A 23,965-nucleotide genomic window follows, 5' to 3' on the forward strand; every position below is an offset into this window, starting at 1 on the left:
GAAGATTACGCAACTTGAGGAAGATAAATTAATTAAATCAACCGACAAATGATTTTATAGAACTTGGTGGATCCAGTAATTCCTTGTATCTCCATTTCCAAGAAGTCATAAGAACTCAATTTGCCTTTTTATACATTAATTTTGAAATCTTTTTTATAGGATAAGAAGTAACGATTCATAAAATTATTTAATTTAATGTATGATTTTACACTGCATTTTAAATTAAAAATATTCATCTTATACAAAATTATATGTGAATAACAAGATTAAATTCATTATATAAACATGGTTTTGTACTTTAAAACTTAGCCCCTCTCTCCCTCACAGAGGTACCAACTGAAGTAATCGGTTATAAAAATATTCGTATAATATATATGACCAATCTTGACTAAACTATTCGGGTTATCTGTCAGACCGAGTGATGACTGTACTAGTCGGGTTGAATGTCAGATCCAGTGATGACTGTGCTAATTGAGTTATCTATCATACCGAACGATAAATTAACTATTCGGGTTAAATGTCAGACCCTGCTATGACTGAACTAGTCTGGTTATCTATCAGACAAGCGATGTCTGAACTACTCGGATAAGTGTCAGACCGAGCGATGACTCAACTAGTCAGGTTAGATGTCAGACCCTGCTATAACTGAACTAGTCTGGTTATCTATCAGACAAGCGATGTCTGAACTACTCGGATAAGTGTCAGACCGAGCGATGACTCAACTAGTCAGGTTAGATGTCAGAACCCTGCTATGACTGAACTAGTCTGGTTATCTATCAGACAAGCGATGTCTGAACTACTCGGATAAGTGTCAGACCGAGCGATGACTCAACTAGTCAGGTTAGATGTCAGACCCTGCTATAACTGAACTAGTTTGGTTATCTATCAGACAAGCGATGAATGAACTACTCGGATAAGTGTCAGACCGAGCGATGACTCAACTAGTCAGGTTAGATGTCAGACCCTGCTATAACTGAACTAGTCTGGTTATCTATCAGACAAGCGATGTCTGAACTACTCGGATAAGTGTCAGACCGAGCGATGACTAAACTAGCCAGGTTAGATGTCAGACCCTGCTATACTGAACTAGTCTGGTTATCAATCAGACAAGCGATGTCTGAACTACTCGGATAAGTGTCAGACGAAGCTAGACCTAGAGCGATGACTCAACTAGTCAGGTTAGATGTCAGACCCTGCTATAACTGAACTAGTCTGGTTATCTATCTGACAAGCGATGTCTGAACTATCGGATAAGTGTCAGACCGAGCGATGACTAAACTAGTTGGGTTATCTGTTAGACCAAGCGATGAATGTGCTAGTCGGGTTAGATGTCAGACCCTGCTATAACTGAACTAGTAGGGTTATCTATCAGACCGTGCGATGACTGAACTAGTCTGGTTATCTATCAGACAGCGTGATGTCTGAACTACTCGGATAAGTGTCAGACCGGGCGATGACTAAACTAGTCAGGTTAGATGTCAGACCCTGCTATAACTGAACTAGTCTGGTTACATAACAGACCGAGCGATGACTAAACTAGTCGGGTTATCTGTCAGACCAAGCGATGACTCAACTAGTCAGGTTAGATGTCAGACCCTGCTATAACTGAAACTAGTCTGGTTATCTATCAGACCGTGCGATGACTGAACTAGTCTGTTTATCTTTCAGATTGAGCAATAACTGAACTAGTTTGTTTGTCTGTCAGATCGAGTGATAGTTGAACTAATCGGGTTATGTATCACACCGAGAGAAGACGGAACGTATTGGGTATTCATTATAATTACACTATTCGTCTAAATACGGGAGTATAAAGTGTTAAAAGTGAGAGGAAAATGTCAACACAACAGAAAGAGAACTCAAGTATAATTACTGCTATGTACCCGCTATGCAAGTGTTAAATCCCACATCAAGATTCCAGTCCCATCCTGTGAAATGAAATGAAATGTCTTTATTGGAGGCGAAGTTAGGACTATAAAGTCCTCTCTACCACTTAAACTCGTAAAACATACATATACATGTATAACTAAACATAAATATATTAATTAACCTTATACGTTACAAGAATCTTAGCTTTAAAATAAAATAAAAAAATAAAAAATCTATAATTAATGTAACTTTATAAATATTTACAATACTATAATAAGACATACACGCATTCATTCAACTTGCATTCAGTTGCCCTAAGTGTACCACATTCCAAAGCCGCCAACCGCTATACCCCCTGAGCCCCCAGCATCAAGGCCCTGACCTCCGCCCCAAAGCGAGCGCGCCTTTCAATGGCTCTGATGTTTATAGGTAAGGCATTCCACAATCGACAGGCAGAAACTGTAAACGACTTACTAAAGGTAGTTGTTAGATGAACTGGGATAGATAATAAGGATGTACCCCTCCTTGTACTTCGTTTCACTTATTTCAGACATAAATTGAAAGTTATTTGAAAGATAACTGGGACAATTTGTATTTTAAAAGAGCGTGCAACAGAATGAGTGAGTGATAGTCTCGAAGATCTTGTAATTTTAAGATAGATAATTGTTTGAAGAAGGGCGTTACGTGATCATCACGTCTGAGATTGAAAATGAACCTAATGCAAAAGTTCTGAGCACGCTGGAGTCTATTTGAAAGCTCCACAGTCATGTCATTAATGACTATGTCCACAGTAGTTGTAGTGAGGCAGTACAAGAGTCTTTATCAGCATTATTTTAACTTTGTGTGGTAGATGTGAAGCCAGCCGCTTGAGGCTGTGAACACCGGCAAAGACCCTATTACATATCATAGAAGCCTGTTCAGTCCATCTTAAGTGTTTGTCAATAATAAGTCCTAGATTCTTTACTTTCTCAGAGTATTCTAGCTCTTGGTCATTTAGTTTTAATTTGGGAGCCGTAGTAAAGTCAATTTTACGAACAAGCTTTGAATGACCTATCATAATACACTGAGTTTTGTCTACGTTTAATTTTAGTCCATGTTTCCAAGTCCAATGAGTAACAGCGCCAATATCGGAATTTACGAGAGTCACACAAGTTTGTATGTCTCTTATAGAAAAGTGGCGGTATATTTGCAAGTCATCTGCATATAATTGAAAATTGGAATGAGTAATTTGAGTAGTAATGTCATCGATGTACAGTGAAAATAAAAGTGGCCCCAGGACTGAACCCTGTGGAACTCCACGAGTGACTGGTCTCCATCTCGACTGCTTCTCACCCGACCTGACACACTGGCGTCGTCCCGAAAGATAAGACTCAACCCACTTGACACTACCATCAGAGAAACCATCCTGCCTAAGTTTGATGAGGAGAAGGGGGATAATAAACACAGTCAAAAGCCTTTGAAAAGTCGAAAAGGGTTAAAATGGTTACCTGACTCTTATCAATTCCAAGGCGTATATCATCAACTATTTTTAGAAGTGCAGTAGTAGTGCTGTGGTTGGAGCGAAAACCAGATTGAAAATTTGATAAAATGTTATTACTTTCAAGATATATTGAAAATTGCTGATGAACGATCCGCTCCAAACACTTTGATAAAGCAGGGAGTATACTTATTGGCCTGAATTGTGAAGGATTTTGTGCAGTGTAGAGTAGGTTTAAGAATAGCAGTTTCAACGTGACTGACGCATCATGTCTAATGTATATTTTGCCGCCGATCTGCGAGGGGTCTTGGTTTGGAATGTTAATTATTATAGAGTTTCTGACTACGCTTGGTACTTAAATTATGATTGCATAGCTTTGTTGTCGTCATATTAATTCCTAAACAAGTCTAATGTCCAATCTGCCCTTGTAATATCGATGTGTTACGTTAAATTAAAAATATTTGACACGTCATATTACACTCAAATTATAATTAAATGAATAATTATTGTCTCCATAATAAATAATTTGTTATATTTATTTTATCATATGTATATGTGGAGATTCATAAAAAATAATGTTAGTTAATATTCATAAATAAAATATGATGTTTATAAATTATTAATGACTTTTAATAACTTTTCCAATATATCTGCTACAGAATAAATATAGCAATTTTGTAATTGTGCAGAATATAGGGTTTGGTATGAAAATAATCATTCTGAGATAACTTGAGTTAGAAGAATGAGTTTCATAAAACAATACGCATATATGAAGATTTCACTTCCTCCTGTAAAGAAAGGTACGTGTTATTTCATTGAATTTGTGGAAGTTTTTGTTAGGCAAATTAGCACGTAACTATATTAATATTTCTATACATTACTTTGTTTGTAATGACATTTGATACTTTTGTGTCTTTTCACCGCAGGAAGAGATAAGAACTCAGGTCTTAAAACGCGTGATTATGTTTTTTTGGAAACCGTAACGGAAGAAAAACATGTACACAGGTCTGATATCACCTTGATAATAATTAATTTACTGAAGGTCTATCCCAAGGGATATCACGTGAAAAATGAGTACTTGCTGTGAAAAATCCCTACAGGGTAGGCAGTAATGACGAAAACCAGTGTGGTAATGGTATCTCTTTCTGACAGGCTAGGCGAGCTGTAATGAAAGTATTAGACAACTGAATATCATCGTACCATCAGGCATTATTGTACACCAAGCAAAACTGCAATCTAAGTGGGAAAGACCACTGCTTCTTTAAGGAATATTTATCCTTTACCCCATCAATGAATAGTCAATTTATCAGAAATAACTGATAAGGAATCTAATAATCAACTGCGTAAATTGTGTTACTGCAAATTAATTTTTTGGTTACCCGTGACTGACGATTTTAATATTTTGTACAATGCTTACGTCTAACGTCAAATAGTGTACTCATAAAACCGAATATTTAAACTACATTTGAATTTATTTAACGTAGGGTTTAGTCATTTGAAATCGTTATTCACATGTGATGGTAAGCACAGATTCATTAAACTACTTCAGTAACTTATTCTTAATGAAAATTATAATAAACTTAAAAATCCTTGCGTTAGACCACGTGAAAAAGCCTGGATTTGCTTTTTAATGCGAAAACAACTTAAATTAGGATAGATTATTTCCTTAAAAAAGAGCAGATTTTCAAGGGGTGAATATAATTACAACTGCACATTACGTAATATATACTTTGTACGACATAAACAATACCCTGCGTGAGAAATTGTCAAGCGGTCTCATATCGTGCATGATAATTATTTTAAAATATCGAACCCACTCAGATGGAGGATAGAGAGAATAACACTGTCACAAGTTCTTCACTAGTTTTAAAGTAAATACTTATTTTTTTAAAGTTTGTGTTATCCGTTCTACAATTTCTTTTAGCTTCTAATTTACGTATTGTACAGAATAATAAGCTTAGGCAAATAAACTTTTTTAACAACAAACATAAATAAATTTATATGAAATAAGATTAAATTCAGTGAATTTTATTTGATATAATAAACTTTTCCTATAAACGATATGCGTGTCGGTTGACTTTTCTTAGTATTTATACCCTGTAAAGAACTCTGGTTTGTATTTATGTATATTCTCATTGTGCCCATAGATTATACATATTAAAATATATTATATAATAAAAGTAACATTATTACACAAACTTAGAGGTAGAAAATTAGCCTTGAAGTAAAACTACATTCACATACGTTAACTGTTACCAGTCACGCTAACATCCTTGTCAGGAACATCGGTCTCATCTGAAAATAAATTATATGTTTCTATTCTCCATGTGAAGCAAATATGTGTTGAGTACAAAAAACGTATTACTAATTCTCAAAAAAACCATATTACACTCATAATATATTCAAATTAGCAAATTTTGTGGTTTTATGTAACGGAAGAAAATTGCCTAGGGTAATTAAACTACTTTTCCTTACGCTTTTTCTTCAAGGACATAGTTAATCTCCTTTCTAATTATTGCCCTATTTTACAAAAATATTCGCCCTTAAAGTTTTCTATATTATATTATTGTAGTCAGCAACAGTCATAATTATTATAATATTATTATTATAATATTATTATTATATTATATTATTATAATATTATTATTATATTATATTATTATTATATTTTTTCAAAAAGTTCCTGACAGGTCACGGCTATTTCAAGTCGTACCTGAACCGGATGGGCAAGACCGGTTCACCGGATTGCATCTACTGCCCGGGGCGTTCCCGACGACGCGGAACACACCTTCTTCCGCTGTCCGCTTTGGAAAGGCCCCGCCTGGAGGGCACAAGAAAACTCGGGGTTTTTTCGGTGGATACGAGTCTGCAAAATAAGATAATGGGGGATGAGGGGAACTGGGATTGTTTGTCACAGTTTGTCCGGGGCATCCTCCTGGAAAAGAAACCCGATCTGGACCGCGAAGTGGCCCAGATCCCTTGACCGAGCGGCTGGATAAGGAGCGAGCCCCAGGGCTTAAGCCAAATTTAGGCCTAGCCTGAAGCAATGTGATAAACAATCCCAGGTTAGAATCCTAAAGAGTAGAGGAGGTTTTTTTGTGGGTAAACCCGTTTTTAGGGGAGTCCCACACTACAAGGCTGGCCACCTGCATGCGTAATTGCATGTTTCCTGCCTCTCCCTAAAAAAAAAAAATATTATTATATTATATATATTATTATATTATTATTGGAATTATGTGTGCCATTTTGAACTGACGAACAATTATTACATAACAAATGCTACATACCAAATTATCTGTATTAAAATTACAAAAGAAACACATAGCACATAGCTTGTTGATAATGAAAATAAAAGATTAAATTAAAAGGCAATTTATTTATTGTTTTATAATATTAAGCCTTTTTTCGTAACCCTGACTATCCTCATGGACTCGGAAAAGGATTTTATAAAGTAAAGTACGATAAAGCGGAACTAATAAAGAAGTAGGCATAACTAATTAAGAAATTTTAAGTCACAGATAATAAATATGTTAATAAAAATTTTTGGTGGAGCAAACATGACATTGAACTAGCAGTTAAATTAACTTCAGTCTAGGTTAAGACTGCTCAAGTCCGAAATTTTAGTCCTACCAGCTGACAACGACATCTTCCACTGGGATTAAAAATTCATTAAAGTTTTAGCTTCCATTCATAAAAAAATAAGTCCCCCCCCCACCCCCCCCCCCCCCCACCCCCCCCCCCCCCCACCCCCCCCCCCCCCCACCCCCCCCCCCCCCCACCCCCCCCCCCCCCCACCCCCCCCCATGTATTTTTCCTATCTCCAAAGCCGCAGCAGTTCTTTCGATAACTTTTTCTACTGGAAGTATCGGTCCTTTGTTTAATTTTCTCTCGCTGGAAGTAGTCTCTCCCTCTCACTCGACAAACCAACTCACGGGATTGGCCTCGCAATGGAACGCCTTTTTCTCCAACCTTGGTGTAAGGCACACTTATCACGCGAGTGCGGGGCCTACCGCGTTTTTTTATCACTGTTTCAGTGCACTGAGACATGGTACGGAATTAACAGTAATTAAATAATGTCTGTCACAAAAGTGTAAAACTAGAAAGTACGTGCGTACACTTGTCTTTCAAATAAGGTTTAGTCTTGAAAAAGACTGTTTAAAACACTTGGCCACGAACAAACAGAAGCGCAATAACACCACACGAAACAACATACATAACCAACAACCAATAACGTAATGAAGCACGGTTTGCTACTGCGCATCACCCAGCTGATACCTACCGGATGACAGCTACAACAGAGGAGACGTGACAACGCTGCCTCCGTCCGAAAAGGAAAGTGCTCGGCTGTGATTGGTGGAGCGGTAGGGCGAGCCTTCGTGAGGCAGTTCGGCTGTCTTCGGTCGAGCTCGTCCCAATACCCTTCTGTCTTTAATTCAACTATAGTTAATTCATTGAAGTTTACAGGCAATGTAGACTGAGAAGCTGGGGAGTAATTGGTTTGGTAGCATTACAATTTTATTTACAAGTGCTTTAATTCCATATGTTTATTTCCGTATTATCACATAAAAAAGTTTTTTTAGTAACGTTCTGATAGCCAGCATAATACTACGTTTTACAGAGACCAGTGCATTTATCTCAGAAAGTTTAACCCCAAAACTAAGGAAAGTAAGAGAATTTTTAAGGGCATTTTGAGTTGGAAAGTTAATTTAATTATTCAATAGTCGTGATTTGTGGGAATTGTATTAATGTCCAATTAACAAGTAAGGATGTACTGTATATATTATAGTATTGTATGTAGTAACATATTTATTGCGGTCAGCTGTGTGAGTGAGGTAGGTCAGTGGTGGCAGATGGAATGTGCTGGGCTGTCAACCTCAGCAGTTGCTGACAAAACTGAACCTTCATTGCTGTCAATATGTTCATTTATGTATTACTTATAATTTTTTTAAATTTTATCATAATTGAAAAACATTGATATATTATACTATTAAGTTTTATGAGGAAAATAAGAAATAAAGAGTATAAAAGAACAGTGTAAAGTTACTGACATTGTAAATCTGCTTCTGGAACAAAGCCAGTTGGATATTTCTAAAAATCCATAAATTATTTTTAAAGTTAGGTTTTGGTTTAGTGTGTATAGAGATTAAAATAAAGAAACTGATACAACATAAAAATATATTTATTGTTTAACACCCTAAGTATGAGGTCAATTTGTATTTAGCAATAAACAAATGACAATTTTCTTGTCACTCAAAGATTTAATGATAATAATAATATTTTATTGCTGTAAAGATATTGATAAATCATTAACAAAGTCATGGTTTACAGCAAGGACGTAGCCAGCAAGGGGTCCAGACCCCTAAATTGTCAATTAATTTTTTAGTAAACGATTATTATTATTTAAATAATTCAGTATTACTGATGTGTACTGCTGAAAGATCGTTCTCAACATTGAAATGGGTCAAGAACTTTTTAGGAATAAAATGGGAAATGAGAGGTTGACTGTACTTGCCTTACTTTCTGTCCACTATGGGAAAATATTAGTTGTCTTGACCCCCTCCAAATTTTTTTCTGGCTACGTTCTTGGGTTACAGTAAAGTTGTTATACCAAGTCAGTGCACAATCAAAAATATACAATAATACAGGAAATTATCCAACACTAATATAAGATCCCCTAAACATTAACTATTTTAGAGAAATAGAAAACAATAATAAAAACATTCTTATACTACAGCATTAGATCAAAGTACATACACTTACTAATATATTAAGAAATACAAGGTTTGTTCAAAAAATGAGGGGAATTTTCATGTTTTGAGAAAAATATTTATCTGTTTGTCTACATTATGTTGTTACCTTCAAAATAGTCCCCATTATATATAATGCACTTGTGTCAACTATTCTTCCAATCCTGGAAATACTTCTCAAACTCGATCTTTGGGATAGCCATTAGCTCTTTCAGTGATGCACTTTTAATGGCATCTATGTTTTTTTAAAACAATGGCACTTTGAGGTTCTCTTCATTTTTGGAAATAAAAACAAGTCACACAGAGCTATGTCTGGAGATTAGGAGACTTGAGACATTGTTACAGTACTGCTTTTGGCAAAAAATTAACAAATAAGCAATGAAGTGTGAGCAGGTGTATTTTCATGGTGCAAAAGCCATGAATTGTGTGTTTTTTTTTCGGATTGCTTCACACAAACGGCATTGAACATGCAGGTAGTACTCTGTATTGATCTTGTGACAAGAATTCATGATGCACTATGCCATTGAAATAAAAGAACACAGTGAGCATAACCTTGAAATTCAACTGCACTTGACAAGCCCCTCTTGGTCTTGGCGATCTAGAATGCCTCAACTGGGATGATTGAGCCTTAGTTTTGACGTCATAGAACACACTTCATATACACAACTTTATAAAATACTGCAATAAAATCAATCCTCAATAAAAACAATCAACTTTGAAATTATGCAGCTAGGAAATTTCTTATTTAAATTTCTTAGTAAATAACTTTAAAAATAAACCGTTTCTCTTTTGCTTAATATAATTTTATTTGTTAAGTTTGTAAAGTACCTATTCATTTTTATTTTAAATTTACATTATTTAAAAAAATTCTTGTAGATTATAAAAGGGGTTTAACAAAAGCCAAAAATAAAATTTATTTTTAAATACTTTTTTAAATATTTTTAAATTCATTGATTTTAGCCTCTAATTTATTATAAAGATTTAGTGATATCTCAGTACGACTTCAAAGTTTTGGGTAACGGCAAAACTTTATGGAAGTCTTGTTTTTACTGTGTGTGTTTTAGCTAAAAAAATTGTGATTAAATATTAAATATCAGAATTAAAAATATACTTAACTAAATCATAAATTTATTATTGTTTGTATTTTTAAAATCTTGAAAGTAGGTTTACAGTGCTCTCTATTAATTTTTCTTGAGCTTTTTTTGTAAAATTAATATTTCTTTAACCCTTAGCTGTTATTTCAAAAAACTAATCTATATCTTACAATTGTTTTTTAGATTTTCAAAGTAGAATGTATTTGCAAAGGTGTTTGGAATTACACTAGTTAGATGACTTATGAGATTTATAACATGACTAAGTCTGGTTTTAAACATAGTCTAATTATATATGATTGTTCAGTCTAATTGACTGTCTACATAAATACATAAAAATTTACTAGCACTCAATAAGTTATTGTTTGAAACAAATTAATTAGATTTAAGGCTAAAAAACATATTTTGAATTTTTTATTATTGAGTGAACATTAGAATCGGATTAGAGTTTGGCATCCTGTATGTCTCATGAGCCAAAATCTCAGTTCTTCAAGTTTCCACCCTCAAGTTCAGTCACCCTCTTGTTATCCATAAGAGACTTAGAGATATTCTCTCCTCAATGCAGGAATCAACTTTATCCATTGATGCATTTTATACAGAGCCTAATGATTTTTCTGAAAACATTTTACGTGAAGGAATTGGTGTATATGCACAAAAATTTGGAGTATTGTTAGTCTTTGAATGCACTTTGTTTAATTTTGCAAAATCCTGGTTAGGTTTTGGTGTTGGGTTGTATTGTTTTTATCTTGTCCAGTTTGTATGTTTTAGGAGTAGTCTGATCTACAGAATTTCTGGCTTTCACAATTTATTTAGAGCTGTATTGAATATAATAGTTTTATCTCTAGAAGTTTCTAATTTCGCTTCGAATTCATTATATAGATATGCATAAGCTATTTTACACTTTGTTGTTTCATAGGTACAAATAAATGTTACAAAATACACTAATTTACTTTTAGTTTATATTTCATTAACAATAGCTGGCCAAGCAGTGTACTTCTACTACAGCAAACACATAATCACCTTTTTAATATCAAATTTACGTTTTTGTGTTCATGAAAATAAATCTTTTATTTATTGTTTATTAGAAACACAAAAAGGTTATTTTCTTTTCATTTTAAATAAGTTAAAAGGGCAAATTATATTTATGCATAGGTAGAAACTTCTCCACTGAATTGACTATTAAATCCAGCAATTTATCACATAGTCAGCATTCAAAGATAACTGATAGCTGAACTGTTGGTACAAGTGATTGCCAAGGGATTGATAAAGTAGCTGGCTCTTGCAGGTTGTGCTTTTGTTGGTGGGTTATGTAACAATACCCTGCACAAACAGGAAGTATCTCAGTTGCAAGGCCAAGTTCACATTGCCGACTGTGGCTGAAAGTAATATTCTCATTTTATCTGGAAGGGTTTCCACATCAATAGTTTATTAAAAATCTAAACCTGTTGTGGAGGAATACTTGATTGTAGTACAATACGGTATGTTGTATTTTTAATATTCACCAATAATTAAGTTTTCAGAAATAATGTGCTTCTATCAACTGTAACAGTAATTATTAATTTAGTTCATATAATTTCTGCCTGTAGAAAATTAAGTTTATAATTTATATTTAATATTTATGTATAAATGCTTATCTAATTTTTTTTCCACACTAGTGAGTTAAAAAGCTATTATTAAAATACCATGTTCAGAATAAAAAGACTGGCACACATTTTATAACTTATAAATTGACTAGCAGTCAGACGCGGTTTCACACGCAATTTTCAAAATCAAAGACTTAGTGAAAGCATTTATGATGTAATATGATGGAGCCCTACATTTTTTAAACATAAGTAGACATATCAGGTACATATTAATTTAATATCCACGATTAAGACATTCAAGGCGTAAATAAAATTTTGACTGGTTCTATTTTATGTTTTGTCTTACAACTAATATAAGTCTCAAAAAAATTAATTTGGTAAAACTTCCGTCTGTTTAGATTAATTTTCTATCTCAAGTACCGTAATAAGGTTTGATTTGTGGCCCGTTCAAGATTACCAACTAAAACCAACTATGATTAAAAAATGTCTACTTTCGGCTCTTAATTTACTTTCTGTCTAAGACTTTTCAAGTGAAAATTTGCTTTTATGTCCTAATAAAGAAAATATTTATAATTGTACTTATAAGCATGACTGTAAAGTTATTGTGGTCCAAAAGAGTCAGATATGTCCGATTAAATACACTTCCACTCTAATTTATTATGGTTCCACAGTTGAGTTTATGTTGTTGCACTGACCAAGAAAATAAACACATATGTGGGTTTTGGAGTCCAACTTAGATTTAAAAGCATTTATTGTGGTCTGCGATGTTTCTGATGCTATAAGTAATATTGATTTTTACTCCGATCAAGAAAATACGTGCATAGGTGAGCTTAAAAAGACAACTTTAATTAAAATGCATCTACTTCCGTCGCTTGTGTTCTGCTTCTGATATAAAGGGAAGAGTGTGGTTCCCATTTTGACAACATCATATAATATATTTAAAAGTAAGTAAAATTTAAAAAAAATATGATTTACAATAGCAACAAAATAATTAGTAAATTATATTGATCACAATATAATGACTTGCTTATTTATAATAGAACGAACAAGAAAATAGTTGTTTTATAAAAATGTTGGTGAAATTAATAAAAATGAACAAGCAGTTATTGTACAAAACAGTTATCGGTCAAACTCTTGAGATGTTAAATGGTCACCTAATAAGTTGATAAAAACAGAAGTGATAAGATATCTTAAGTGTGTTATATGTGAGGAGGCTTATCAGTAAAACTCTGTTCGCCACACAATTTGTAACTGATTGATAGTTCAGCGGGTGTTAACTTGTTCCAGAGAATCATGAGTTTTACTGCACAACGTGGATGTTCCCTTTGAGAAGGCCACTTTTTGGGCTAGGCTGCTTCTGGGGTGTAGAGACCCTCTTTGGGGGGCAAAAACAGGGGTCCTACGTACCAGGGTGGGGTATGGAGGGGGCAAAGCTCCCAACCCCACCTACAAAAAAATGTAAGTAGATATGTGAGAATATTTTATAAGGGTCATTGAGGGTAAAGTTGAGGTACTTTCAGAAAGTGTTTCTTCCATTTGAGGTGTTTATTTCAATTTTAACCACATTTGGTGTCCGTAAACATTTGATATAGATTAATTTTGTTTTTTGAAAATCAGGCTCAGAAAATCTTGGAAACAAATGTGATTTTAGAATCCAAATTCCATTCTCTTTACAGCCCCTCTTAAATTGGCTTAGGGTGATGCAAGTGATTTTGGAGTTGGAAATATATTTTTAAAGTTAAATTTATATCTATGATAGCTTTTCTGAATATAGAAAAAGTAGAAACAATTTTTTTTATCCCTCCATATAAAATGACAGGCATTAAAGTAGGAAGTTGGGGCAATTTTATAATCTGGTCTAAATGAAAATGTTAGATTTGGTACAGCAGATACAAGAGCTAGCTATACCGTCAGTGAGTGACACGTTTTATGTATACAAAATTATTAACATGTAATTTTTTAAATTTTATTTGCAAATAATATATTTTTGTTTACATTTTATTATAAATATGATATAGTAAAATTTTAATTAGTTTTTATTCAATGGTTGTTAATTTTATGTATATCATATGTAGTTGAGTGGTAGAAAGGACTTGATAGCCCCAACTCTGCTTCTTTGATAAATTCATTTTTCATTTTATTTAATCTTTTCATTCTCTAGAGTAGTTTACTGTTTATTAAGGACCAGCAGTGTTGGTGGCTATCTCAATTTTGACCCCACCAAGATAAATGTTGAGTTTAAAATATTCTTATTATTTTATATCATATAGTTTGGGGTTTCAATTTAAAGATGTAATTATTATGCATCCAAACAAGTTTTTGTTTTTTTTATATTTTTATTGGTTATTCAGAAAAAATCTCAAACTGTGTCTTATGGATTGTTTTTTCATGAACTCTAAGGGACAAGAAGTGATGTGGTGGATGTGCTATGTATATAATTTAATTTTTATGTTATAATACATAAACTATCTATATAAAAGTTGAATATAACAGTTGGTACAGGTGAAGAGCTTCTATTGATACATAAGCCTTTAATTTTGTTGCATTAATGTATATAACAATTTAAATCAAAGTTTTACTTACCTTGATCTAAGTTGAAACCACATGTTTAACTTATAATATTGGAACTGTAAATTAAACATTTTATAACTATCTTCAGAGTAGAAATATATTGAAACACTGATTTTATGTAATAAACCTGTACTTTAAATTGTAATTTTGTGGAATACAACTGAAGTAATATTTATTTTTATAAATTGAATGAAAAGTGACAGGAAGTGAGAATTCCATTGACTCTTGTAGTGACAGACACTAGATAGGGATAGCCTGGATTTTCAATCAGCTGTAGACCTAACTGGTTGGTGAGCCACCTGTAGTGACAGGTCAAGGTCAGTCAGGTTATTCTGCTTTGTACTGCTGTCTGCTTTGTTTACGTACTTGTTTACATTGGTTAATTTGACCACTACTGTCTGACATCAATGAATTAAACCAACATTTTGTTACTTTAAAGCTTTTTTTTTTAAAAAAAAAGAAAAAGAAAAATAAAGTGAGCAAACTTGTTCACCGTAATTCATGCCCACATAGGATTAGTATTTTTTCTTTTAATTTATTTTGCTACAGCAAATAAAGGACTTAAAATAAGATATCATTGTTTGAAAATAATAAATACTAGCCTAAACCCGCGGCTCCGCTCGCGTGGCAGTAGAGAGGGCTACATCAATCAAGCATCGAAAAGAAATACTAATTTTATTATACGTTTTTCCAATTAATTTATTGCTCTACTAATACATCGTAGCATATCATAAAATCTATTATAAAAGTTTTTTGTTTATTTTAATGCGTTTTTGGTAAAACAACGTTATTAGTTGTATTATTTGGAGCATAAATATAAAGGTTCTTCGGGTTTCCGACTCTTGAGCAAGCGACGTATAATTGACCGTGCGAGAAACATGAGGGTTCCAGATGGATTCCTGCGACGTTAAGTGATTGTCCTTGTGCCTTATTAATCGTCATTGCGAACGCAAGTCGAACGGGGAACTGAAGTCTCTTAAATTCAAAATGGCAAGTCGGATGGAATTAAGGGGATGCGAGGGATGAAGACATCTTCCCCGGCAGATGTTCCCGACAAAAATCGTTGCTTCAATGATATTTGGATGTAAATTTTGACGGTTAGTCGAGTGCCGTTGCACAATTTTGGTGGTCGTAAGTTTCTCAACATCATTATCGGTGATCCTACTTTCAAGAGTAATTGATGTGACGGCATTCCTGATGGTTCAAGTGAGTTTAAAAACTCCACAGGGTAGTGTACAGCTTGTTCTGGATCAATGACGGTGTCGATGGACTTGTACGTCGTCACAGCTCCCGGTAGCTTGTCTTGAATAGATATGTTTAGATTAGTTAGGAAATTTTCCGTGCATGGCAATGTGGGCAAGTTACATTCATGTGACCGATATTCATTTTTGGGTGTTGATTGTAGTCTGCCTAAGGATCGTAATTAAAAGCTTGTTTATACATGTCATGTTGAAGTCGTGCATCGCCTGATCTGTTTGCAACCGCTCGATTACTTTGCATTCTCAATCTATCATTCAAAATTTGATGTTTCTCTTTCTTCTTGCGACAACATCATTTTTGATGCTGATGTTCGTATTCGATTCAATTCGTTTACCTTTGCGCGCTGGTCGTTGCTTTGATTATTACGAATTCGTTTTTGTTGCTATCGCACGTGCGCTGTGACGGCTTAAAGCACTTTTTTTTTTTCTTGGCGGCATTATGTTATTTTCCAATAAAATTCGTCAAAAAAAAACTGCTCAAAGGAATTCTGTAAAAAAAAATGTTGAGAAAAACATTCTTCAAAGAATATTTACATGAGAAAAACAAAAATACTTGCCTATTTTTTTAAACCTTTTACTGATGGAAAATAACACTGTTCTTGGAAATTGTAAAAAAGATATCAAATCACGTTTATCAAAAATTTGACATTTGTGACACGTTGTAAATGTCAAAAAAATGTTTGTTTACATAGAAACGTCAAAAATATTTATGTTTACTTAGTTACTGTCAAAAATAACAACAATTTTTGTCGCATTATATATGTTTACAAAGAACAGCTGATTAAAAATTTGAAAAAGACTCTTTCACTTAATAACATATGTTTGCTGCAATGCATTTCTTACGGGTATTTCTGTAACCAGTGGGGCGGAATCCTGAATCGGGAAAGGGATAAAAAGTATCCTATAACCTTCTACAGATCAAGACGAACAAATTAAAAAAAAAATTAGGCGAATCCGTCCAGCCGTTTGTGAGTGATGCTGTTACACACGAACAGTTTCATTTTTATATATATAGATTATAATAATATAATTTTGACAATGGGAAAATATCCCTGTGGTAAATGTGAAAAAAATGTAAAGTCATCGGCTATCTTATGTAGCATATGCAATAAATGGTTTCACTTTAAGTGTGTTAACTTGACCATTACTGATGTGAAAACAATGGAGAAAGAACAATTTTTGGAGGATTGGAGATGTTTAAATTGTTATTCAATAGACAAAAACGAATCTATGATTGACGCAAGTACAGAATCTACTGAAGAAAATTCAGAAAAGCTGAATTATTCGTCACTAGCTGATGAGATGAATAAATCTGTCTTACAAGAAAATGAATATTTACGAAAAGAACTACACTCGGCAAAACACAAAAGCTCGTTTTATATACTGGAACTTGAAGACAAAGTAAAACAAAATGAAGAAGACTATGAATTATTAAAGAAAGAGTCAGTTGAAAAAGAACAGGAATTATTGAAGAAAATGAAAGTATTGGAGAACAAACTCAGATATGAAAAAGAGGCAAAAGAAAAGCTTATCTCAGAGGTAGAAGAAGAAAACAAAGCAAGTGAACATGTACATAACTATACAAATAGATCGTGTGATAGATGTGTAATTCTTAAAGAGGAAACTACAAAAATGCTTGATACAATACAGTCTCTAGAGAGTATAATTGGGATCTTGGAAAGAGAAAAACTCAATAAACCAGACACTATATGTAAAAGAACAGGGGATCCCAACTGCTTGGATTATTTCTCTCCCTTAAATGGTGTACAACAACCCACTCTTGATGTTGAAAAGTGGCTGAAAGTGCCATCTCGTCATTCTGTTAAACCAATTAACTATAATAAGTCAGGTCCAAAGTTCTTCTCAATTAATCCGTTTGAGGTACTTTCTGATGTTTCTACAGAAGAGGTGACTGATGAAAATGAATGTATCATCTCATCTATCAATATTAATACTGCTAAATCAAAAGTCCATCAGGCAAATTACAGCGGCTTGAAAGCCAAACAAGTTCACTGCCACAATACTTGTGAGAATAAGAATAAAGATACACTGTTGATCTGTGCTGACAGCCATGGGAGTGGCCTGTCTTGGCATATTAACAAGAACCAAAACTCTTATTCAGCAGTGGGGTTCGTGAGACCTGGTGGTCGAACAAAAGACATACTGGACTCTAGTAATATTTCAAATGAATTAAAAAGTAAAGATGATGTATTAGTAATTTTCTGTGGCACAAATGACATCTCAAGGAATGAAGCTAATGAAGCTATAACTGGTATAACAGACAATTCAGAAGGTTAGGAACAACACCATAATTCTGGTAGATTTGCCAAATAGATTTGATCTTCCTCAATGGTCATGTGTGAATAAGTTGCAAAGAAAATCTAACTTATCAATTAAGGAACTGTGTAACTCTTATAAAAATGTGATGTTGGTTGAGATAAGCAAAGCGGAAAGACATCTGCACAATCGTCATGGACTACACCTTAATAATAGAGGAAAGAGATGGCTTGCGGAGCAAATCTGTACTGCTGTAAACCACATGAATGATGGAACTACATCACCATCGCAGCCACAAGGCAATTTAGTGAGAACTGAGGGGATGCCGGCTGCGGCAGAGACCACATCACCACTCACACTCGCCCTTCTACACCTGCGGACGAGAGGGCTGCAGCATCACCATCAACCCCTCTTGTAAGTGCTAAGGGGGTGCCAGTCGCGGCTGGGATTGTGTCACCAACGTTTTTGCATATCACCACACCGGCAACTGACTCTGCTACACCATCGGGAAACGGACTTCTGCCTTCGGTGCAACATCCGCTTTAGAATTTAAGTGTAGAAGTAAGCTAAATGTCTTGACTATAAACATACAGTCAATAAGAAACAAAATAGGGCAACTAGAAGTCATTTTGAATATTAACAATATTGATGTGCTGTGTATTAATGAGCACTGGTTACATGAGGATGAAATTACTCTGTATGTCCCAGAAGGTTTTATTGTGGCATCTAGTTTCAGTAGGAAACCACCTCTTACTCGGGGAGGCTCGTCAATAATGGTAGATTGTAGCTTGAAATATGAAAGTATAAATGTATCTAAGTATAGTATTAATTATTTATGTGAAGCATCTGCTATTTTATTGTTAGACTTTAATTTTATTTTATTAAATGTATATAGAACTCCAGACTCAGATTTTATTAATTTTATAAACAATTTAGAACGCTTAATATTGGATTTAATGGATAGACCATACACACATTTTGCTTTATGTGGGGATTTAAATGTTGATATTTTAAAACCAAATAGGCCCTATGTACAGTATTTTTTTAATGTTCTTAGGTCTACTAACCTATATTATGTGAATGAGCAGCCAACCAGAAACTATTCATGTCTTGATAATGTCTATACAAATGTCAAACAGGAGCTATATTGTTGTTCTCTCATTAACCAGGATATAGTATCAGACCATGCTGGGGTCTTGGTTGAGTTTGACTTAAATAAAGTTAGGCCAAAACAATGTAATGACATACGATCAACAACACGACTTCTTACAAGGGACCAATTGTTTAGCCTTACTGAAAGTTTAAAAAAATGACACAGACTGGACTCCTTTGTATCTTGTAAGTGATGTAAATTTAGCATTTGAATTCTTTGTAAATATTGTGTCTAATATTTTAAATAACAACTGTCCAATAGTCAGTGTAAAAGGCAAGGGCAATTCAAGACATCGTTATAAAAGATGGTTCACACCTCAACTACAAAATATGAGAGCTTACTTGTTAATTTTATATGATAAGTGGAAGAAAAGTTGTAATACCGTTGATAAGGATAGATATAAGAGATATAGGAAAATTTACAATAAGACTATTTCTGAAGAAAAAATTTCTGTAAATAATTATTTAATATAAAATGCTCCAAATAAATGTAAAATGGCATGGAATATTGTAAGAAATGAATCTGGAGTTAAGAAATCAAATATCTCAAAAAATATACCACTCTTGCCAGGAGAGTTAAACAGTTATTTTGTTAATGTACCATTAACTAACAACACAATAAATTCTGTAAATGGTTTAACTCACAATGATTTTTTGCATAATTTTCCTCTCCCTGATAAAGAGAATTTGAATTTTAAGTGGAACACGATTGATGATAGTTTGGTAAAATTTATTGTAAATAGGTTAAATAAATAATACACGCAGTGAGGATATTTATGGGCTCCCAAACTTTGTAATAAAGCATATAATTAATGTGATAATAGTGCCTCTTACTTACTTGATAAATTTAACTATGTTTAAAGGTCAGTTTCCAGATTGTCTAAAATCAGCTAAAGTCACTCCAGTTTTTAAAAAAGGTAACAGAAATTTACCAGAGAATTACCGACCCATTGCAATTGTGCCTGTTTTCAGTAAAATAATTGAATCTTGTTTGTTGTCTCAATTGCATAATTATTTTGTAAATAATTCATTGCTATATGACCATCAATATGGGTTTAGGCCTAAACTCTCCACTGCAATGGCTGTGGAAACTATGATTGATGTAATTTTAAAAGGTTTTGAAGACAGGTTAGTTATAGGTTCTAGTCTGATTGACTTGAGCAAAGCTTTTGACAATGTGTCCCATAGTATATTATGTAGAAAACTAGAATATTATGGCATTAAGAATGTGGAGTTAAGTCTGTTAGAAAGTTATCTAACCAATAGAAAGCAGGTTGTTAAAGTCAATAATTCTCAATCTGAGTATTTAAATGTCATAGCTGGTGTCCCTCAAGGATCTGTATTGGGGCCATTTCTTTTTTTAATCTATGTAAATGACTTTAGTGTAAATATACCTTGTCTATCTGTACTATACGCAGATGACACCACACTGATTAGTGCAGATGGGAATATTGCCAATGTTATGTTGCAATTAAATACATCTCTAGAACAAGCTAAAGCTTGGTATTCTGCAAATAGCCTTTTAATAAATGAAAACAAAACTGAAAATATAATATTCACACTTAAAAACCATTGGATTAATGATAGTTTATTCAAACCTGTAAAACTACTTGGCTTCTATCTAGATAGTAAACTGTGCTGGAATGTACATTTTGATAATCTCTGTAAAAAATTATCTAGGGTAATTTTCCTGCTAAGAAAATTGAGGTACTGTGTAAACTTAGAAACACTTATAATGACGTACAACGGCTTATTTCATAGCCACTTGTGTTACGGCATTCGACTGTGGGGTAATTCCAGTACAGTAAAAACCGTTTTTGTCTGGCAGAAAAAAACAATTAGAATATTAGCTGGATTATCATACCAAGAGTCTTGCAGACAACATTTTTCTAGGCTTAAAATTATGACCTTGGCATGTACTTATATTTTCTATAACCTAATATATGTAAAAGAAAATGAAGATAGATTTGAAACACAATGTACACTCCATGAGTATGATACCAGATCAAAAGATAATCTAAGAACTCCTAATATAAGGCTAGATAAATATTATAAAAGCCATAAATACCAGCAGTTAAAACTATTTAATAAGCTTCCTCTTTTTGTTAGAGCTTTACCTTTCAAACAATTTAAATCAAAAATGTTAGAGTGGCTTAAGCTTATGGAATTTTACAGTGTTGAGGAGTATATGAAATGTGATATGTTGTAAATAACAAATATATATAAGGATAGTCCATAATTTATTATATTTATTTTAAATTTTAGATTTTAACTCCATGTCTCTGTGTGTTTTTTGTGCTTTTTATGTTTTATTTATTTGAGTAGATTTATGTATTTGTTATATATTTATTGTAATAGATATGGCTGGAAACTAGTATATATTTATACTATACCAATAGAATTACGCTGAAAAATAATGTTATTTTGACGAAGCCTATTGTAATCTTGGAATGCTTAATGGCCAATAAAACTTCTGATTTCTGATTACTTCAGTCCTTGAATGTTCACAAATTATATACTTTGCAAGAAATACTTGAAGGCAAAATATATTAGGGTTTTGCATTAATATCTTTAAAATGAGACATGTCCAATAATTATACTACCAAAAATATGGATGTAAAGGTGTTTGAAGCAAAACATTATTCTTATGAGATAAAACTCAAAACATCATTCTTATGAGTTAAAACTCAAAGTCTTTTCTGTACAGTTAGCTCTTTATTTTCAGCTTTGAAACTTAATGCAAAGTTACATATTTATTTTATTTTGTAAACTATTTATTAGTGGTTGTTCATTCTTTATGTGTGCTTACAATCTTCTATCCGCCAAAGCTAACATTTACTTATCAAAAGCCAAGGTTCACTTTCCATAAAATAAAAGGTACTAATGATATCATTGTGAGTTTTGTATTTTTTGTAGATAACTTTTAGTTTACTTATAAAATACATGAAGTTTCGGTTGTCATCTGCCAATAGTTTACCTCAATTATAAATTTAATTAAAACAAAATAAAAATACCTTAGAAAAGGACAAAAAAATCATTTAAAGAAAATAAATTCATGTTTCATGTTCATACACTTGGAGTGAATCAAGTTGAGTGATTAATGATATATTTGTTGTGAGCTAGTATAAATTTTTTTATTTACTTACATGCGTAAATGATACATTTTTCTTTTGTAAAGTGTACTGGCCTTTTTTTGTAAAATTAAAATGTTGTCCAGAATTGTTAATAGTAGTTCCTCTTACTTACTTACTTACTTACTGCCGGGGCATAACAAATCTCAGTCGATTCTTTGCCTCGTCTATGAGCCTCTTCCACGCCACCCTGTCTTCCGCCAGATCCACAGACCCTCCACACACCGGGTCACATCTTCGACCACTTGATCGCACCATCTTATCTTTGGCCTACCCAAAGGGCGCCTTCCTGTCGGTACCGCCTGGTAGACCTCTTTTAACCTTGTGCCCTCCTGTCTCCGATGTACATGTCCTAGCCAGCTAATTCTCTTTGCCTTCACCAAAGCCACAATATCAGGATCTTGGTATACATTGCGTAATTCTCTATTTTTTTCTTATTCGCCACACACCCCTTCATCACATATTGGTCCAAATATTTTTCGGAGAACTTTATTCTCAAAAACAATCAACCGCCCCTCATTTTTCTTCTTAGTAGTTCCTCTATATAAACAAATTCCATATATAGTATAGCACTGTATATAATGATATAAAAGATAATTTTAAGAACAGAAAAACTACACAGAAATCGCATTCTCCTAATAACTAAGATCTCAGAATGTATTTTTCACAACATGATTATCCCAGACGAGATTGCTATCAATATAGAGTCCTAAAAATGTTATATTTTTTAACTACAGTTAGATCTTAAACACCAATTGATATGTCAAGACTTAAAGACAATCGAAACTGTTTAGTTATTAAAAGTCATGGCATTAGACTTTTTTTTATTCAGTATTAAATTATTATGTGAAAAAATCTTAGATTTAAAAAAGTTCTGTACTTGAAACCAGTTCTAAATCTATGTGTGATGGATTATATTGTTACCATTGTAATATATTAAAAAGGAATGTACTTAATATGGTAAATTGTAAATCATTTACAATTATATTATAAATGAAAGTTTAAAACAGGAAAGTTGGTGAGGGTTTTAAAGAGTTGGTCTAGTGGAATACCACTCTACCTTCTCACCAGTGGTATTCCACTGGTATTCTCTTGGTGGTGCTTTGCCTCTACAGCAGTTCAAGTAATGTAGATTCTTAACCATGCAGATGTTGGCCAAGTTACATGCACTAACAGAAAGGGCTACATTTTTATTCTCTGATTTGACAAGAATTAGAATGTGACTCAAGAAGAAATTCCTCATTAAGAATTCACTCATATTTGTTCTGTTCCAGCCAAGACCACACGGAGATCACACAAGTGGATTTTGACCCGAAGATAGTCAGTTACGAAGAGTTATTGGATATGTTCTGGAAAAACCATGATCCGACATTCAAAACTAAAACTCAGGTTAGTGGTGTTGTTTGGTGGGGAAAGATTGGAAGCAATGATGTTTTTCAAATTACTAGTTCTGCATTTTTATGATGAGGCAATTTTCAACTTGATTGGTATACAAGAAGATTTGTTTGTTTGAAGGTTATTTTTGACAATGGAAGGATTGTGAGGGAAACAGGACCCTCTGGTCAGTCGTAGGTGGTTAGTAGACGAATGAAGACGTATTGTGACCTGTATTCCATAGTTCAGTTTTAATGATTAGTGTTGTGTATAGTTTTTTATTAAGTGCATGTTTATAGAGTTAGTGAAGTTGACAAACAACATGGTGGTTGTGATTCCTGACTTAGGCGTGCCATAACGCTTTGGTAAGATTTGTTTATTTTAACCTAGTTTGTAATTATGTATTAGGTTAGTTCTTTACCTGAAGAAGAGATCAG

General features: G+C 33.4%; 1 protein-coding gene across 1 annotated transcript in view; it reads left to right on the forward strand.

Moving 5' to 3' along the window:
• LOC124355564 (peptide methionine sulfoxide reductase-like) overlaps positions 1–23,965 on the forward strand; it is a 37,459-nt gene that overhangs the window by 9,290 nt on the left and 4,204 nt on the right. The window contains exons 2-3 of the mRNA XM_046806727.1: positions 13,063–13,222; positions 23,429–23,543. Coding sequence (XP_046662683.1) covers positions 13,063–13,222; positions 23,429–23,543 — 275 coding nt within the window. The remainder of the gene's footprint in view (positions 1–13,062; positions 13,223–23,428; positions 23,544–23,965) is intronic.

Source organism: Homalodisca vitripennis, chromosome 2 (genome assembly GCF_021130785.1).
Source record: "Homalodisca vitripennis isolate AUS2020 chromosome 2, UT_GWSS_2.1, whole genome shotgun sequence".
In the NCBI taxonomy this organism is placed as follows: domain Eukaryota; kingdom Metazoa; phylum Arthropoda; class Insecta; order Hemiptera; family Cicadellidae; genus Homalodisca; species Homalodisca vitripennis.